Source organism: Sinocyclocheilus rhinocerous, unplaced genomic scaffold (assembly GCF_001515625.1).
Source record: "Sinocyclocheilus rhinocerous isolate Xijiao unplaced genomic scaffold, SAMN03320098_v1.1 scaffold1238, whole genome shotgun sequence".
NCBI classification, from domain to species: Eukaryota; Metazoa; Chordata; class Actinopteri; order Cypriniformes; family Cyprinidae; genus Sinocyclocheilus; species Sinocyclocheilus rhinocerous.
The window spans coordinates 440,851-444,629 of record NW_015662954.1 but is presented as its reverse complement, the minus strand read 5'-3'; the positions used below and the strand labels follow the sequence as shown (position 1 = coordinate 444,629).

At 38.6% G+C, this 3,779-nt stretch overlaps 1 protein-coding gene across 4 annotated transcripts in view; it reads right to left on the bottom strand.

The window, feature by feature from the left end:
- LOC107728570 (heterogeneous nuclear ribonucleoprotein M-like) overlaps positions 1 to 3,368 on the bottom strand; it is an 11,629-nt gene extending 8,261 nt beyond the window's left edge. For 3 of the 4 annotated variants that reach the window (XM_016538784.1, XM_016538788.1, XM_016538785.1), the window contains exons 1-3: positions 3,093 to 3,368; positions 1,654 to 1,829; positions 218 to 270 (exon numbers count right to left, since the gene is read on the bottom strand). In XM_016538784.1, coding sequence (XP_016394270.1) covers positions 218 to 270; positions 1,654 to 1,829; positions 3,093 to 3,139 — 276 coding nt within the window. In that variant the 5' untranslated portion in view covers positions 3,140 to 3,368. Of the gene's footprint in view, positions 1 to 217; positions 271 to 1,653; positions 1,830 to 3,092 lie in introns of those variants that run through there. The other variant, XM_016538787.1, reaches the window with a different exon arrangement.
- Positions 3,369 to 3,779: the final 411 nt, after the last annotated feature.

Below are 3,779 nucleotides of genomic sequence, written 5' to 3'. Positions count from 1 at the left end.
CTACCTCTTAAACACACGAGAACCAGAATTACTATATGGCTGGGAAACGATCCCTGCGGTTCCACTCAGAACCGCAGTCGGCGTCCATTTTTGTTCAAATGCCACCCAAGACGACACATTTTGAACTCTCAACCCAGTCCTGAACATCCCACATTAAAATCTAAGAGTACATGTAAGAACTCAAGCGGACAAATGGAGGTTCGTCTCTTGCACTTACCCTTGATTTGCCTTCTCCGTCCATTAAGTGTTCCACGTACGTTACCTCACCCACTACAAATCAGATTCCAGACGACACACACCAAGGGGAGAGAAGCCGAGAGAACAATTGGGGTTTAGAGCAGACACAAACGGGGGGACGGTGAGAGTGAGCTCGGCCTGCGAGTTCAGAGCCTCCTCCCCCAGCACCCCAGCAGCACAAATTCTGGTACAGGTCTACAAGAAGCAAGCTGTAAAGTGTATTGAGGAAAACTTCTTAAGCTGTCCTTGCTGGGAACCTCAACATCCAAGACTGACCAAAAGGATTTGACCTCCCGAGCCATTGAAATTGGATGGATTGTCAACTATGGCATTTGTTGGACGTCAAAGAACCATTTCTGGTAAGGTTAACAAGTCTTCGGCTACCTCAGAAACATTCGACACACCTAAACCGTATCGGACACAGTTGCACTATATGTCAGTGCGCTAACACTAGACTATCGGTAACGACAGGTTCCATTGCTGTTTTAAACCGTTTCTTTAGCCCAAAAAAAAAAAAAAAAAAAAAGTTACAATAAAAATAGCTAAACCTATATTATAAAATAAATGGTTTGAAGTTACAGAAACCGAAACCTAGTCCACCTGGAACCAACTTGGCTTCCCAACTAAACAATTGGACTCTTGAATTTAACCAAATTGGCCAAACCAGCTCCAACACGGCCAGTTGGATGAACACTCAAGAATAGAATTAGATGAGACTGCAAACCCAAACCAGGTCTAGTCTGTTTGTCAAAAACTACCTTGAAGAACCACCTGGCATTTCTCCAGCAAGAACGTCTGTCCATAAGATAAAACAAGGACCAGCTTAAGAAGCTGCTTTACTCTGTAGACCTGTACCCCCAGAAATCAATCACATCCATTTTTAAGGGCACAATAATGAAGATCAGCTGCAACAACATTCATTCTGGCATTGACCTAAAAAAGAAAATGCAATTTAATTCTACAGGCAACAATTTCCACATGAAATTCCCCATGCGTACGAATCATTAGGCATGGAGGGGCTGCAACACATGGATAGGGAAAAATGTGACCACTCATAGATTGTTCTGAAATACTAACCAACAGGTTAGGGTGAAAACTACACACTTTCTCCAAAGCCAAAGAGACCGAATGATGGCATCAGATTCATATGAATGGATTAGACTCGGTTCTGTGTGTAAGTGCAATTCGCACAATTTTAAAGTACCATCCACCTACATTAGCAAGCTTGAATTATTAATCGTTTTCCACAACAGACAAGACACTTTTCCAACAGACCACTTCCCCATGATGGGATGTTTATCCTCTGACCTAAAGCAACTGAGTAGGTGGCCACCTTCGAAACCCCCAAAACTAAAAATAAAGCTCCATGGCTCTAAGCTAACCTAGGATGTACAACTAAATATAACGAAAACTTACCTTTTTCCTTCATGAGATCTTTCAGAGTTTGCCATTTAACATCATAGGGAATGTTGCTGACAAACACACGGTATCTCTTGTTGGGGTTCCCGTAAGGTTCAAACCGGCCCCCCCCACCACGCTTCTGGGGCCTCTCCTTTCTCGACTCATGGTTGGACTTGCCGTTCACAGCATTTCTGTATGGAGGGAAAAAAATAAATTCCAATTCGATAAATGTTTTCCCACCCAACAAGAAAATCATGCATTTAGGCTAGTTGTTCTAAGATTTTCTATTCATGTTCAAAGGAGTGTAAATTTCCTAAATCCTGTTACCAAAATTTAGATGTCTAAATAGTACAAAAGCCTGATTTTTTACTTTCTATTTTACAGCAATACAATTTAATTTAAAATTAAAAATGTATAATAGGGTTGAAAATGAGCATAAATTAGTCACTCAAAATATTCACACTTGCCGCACATAATTAGTAGTTTGAACCCTTTTCTAACAATAAATTAGGTAAAAGGGTTAAGTTTGCAGCTACAGAATTGTGGAAACTGTTGCACATTAAATTTCATTTTCAGCCATGCATCAAACTCTTTAAGATTAACATTCAAGTTTATTTTTAAGTTAAAAGTAATAAAAAAAAAACTTCTGCATTATTCCGTTTGATTTTCTGGGTTTGAATTTTCTTCAACCCCGTTACCAAAATGTGCCTAAACACATTTTAAACCCCTGCTTTAACGTTTTTTATTTTCTAGCAATAATTTATTTTAAAAGAATGTATAACGGGGTTGAAAATTTAACAAATTAGACGGTCACTCTAGCCAGCCCGAATTTTTTTTGTTGTAGTTACTGAGGGGGGGGACGGACAACTTTCCCCCTAATAATAACTTGGGTACACGTTAACAGGGTTGAGTTTGCAGCTACCGAAACTTGGAAACCGTTCCAAACCGTTAAATGTTTTTACGCGTGCGTTTTTTTTAATATACAATAAATGTAATTGTACAAATAAGCTTTTTTAAATGAAAAGCAAAAACAAAAAAAATACTGTTTACATTTTTTTGTTAGATGTTAACATCTAAAACAAGCAATTAATCGTTTCTAATAGGCAAGAAACTGACATGCAACAAACTAGGCCGCAGCAAACAAAGGACACTCAATCGTGTTTGTTACGTAACAAAAAAAAAGTCGTTCAAATCTCGTCTACGTGCTTTATTTTGTGTATTAGGCACATTTCGTGCATGATGCGTCCTTATCTCTTTTCCTCCCATTGTGAATCCAGCGACTCTTTGTTTCACACGAACCAAACAAACGAGTTTGTCCTTTAACGCTCATATTTTACTGCAACCTAACTGTTCTTAGTAAAAATACATTATTCACCAAAAACATTCCGTACCTACTGTTTTAACCATATAAAAAAGCAAAACATGGAATAAAAAGCAAGCAGTTGTCGTGTTACCCTTGTTCTTGTTTCTCTGGTATCTCTGATTTTAGCTCAGACGACATTTTGCCTTCAGATGTTCGCTGTCCTCCTCCGTTTTCAGATTAAACTGTTCTAAACCACGCAGACTATGTCTAGATACAGATAAAAACGAGTTTAAAGTCGTAAAAACAACGAGGGTCGCTGCTCAGTCGTGTTGTTGTCCCGTTGCGTCGCCACTACCGTTAAAAGCACTCAGCCGCTGCTTCTATCCTTCGCCTGGTGAAATGGCGGCGACACAGAAAACGCGAAGCTGATATTGGAAGCGACGAGAGGCATGATGGGAAACAACGTGTGACGCATTCTAGTTTGAGATTCGCCGTAGTTGTTGTTAAAACTATCGTATTATTACTTTACTAGGTTGATTTTTATTACAAACCTAACAGATTTCAGCCTTCATTTTTAGTTTTCTGAAGGTCTATAAAAATACGAAAAATTACGTGTTTACTTTTACATTGTAAACAAAGAGAAACTGTGGAGACATTGGTATTGTTGTATTTTGTAACTTTTTATTGTGGTGGTAGATGCTGTGGGTTGTATATGTTGTCCTATTGTCTTGTTTTTTTTTTTTTTAATTTGTACCTTGAGTCTGTAATAAAGATTGATGATGAAAGAACCTAATATTCAGAAAACAATCAGACATTTGCTTTAAAAAAGACGTGACTG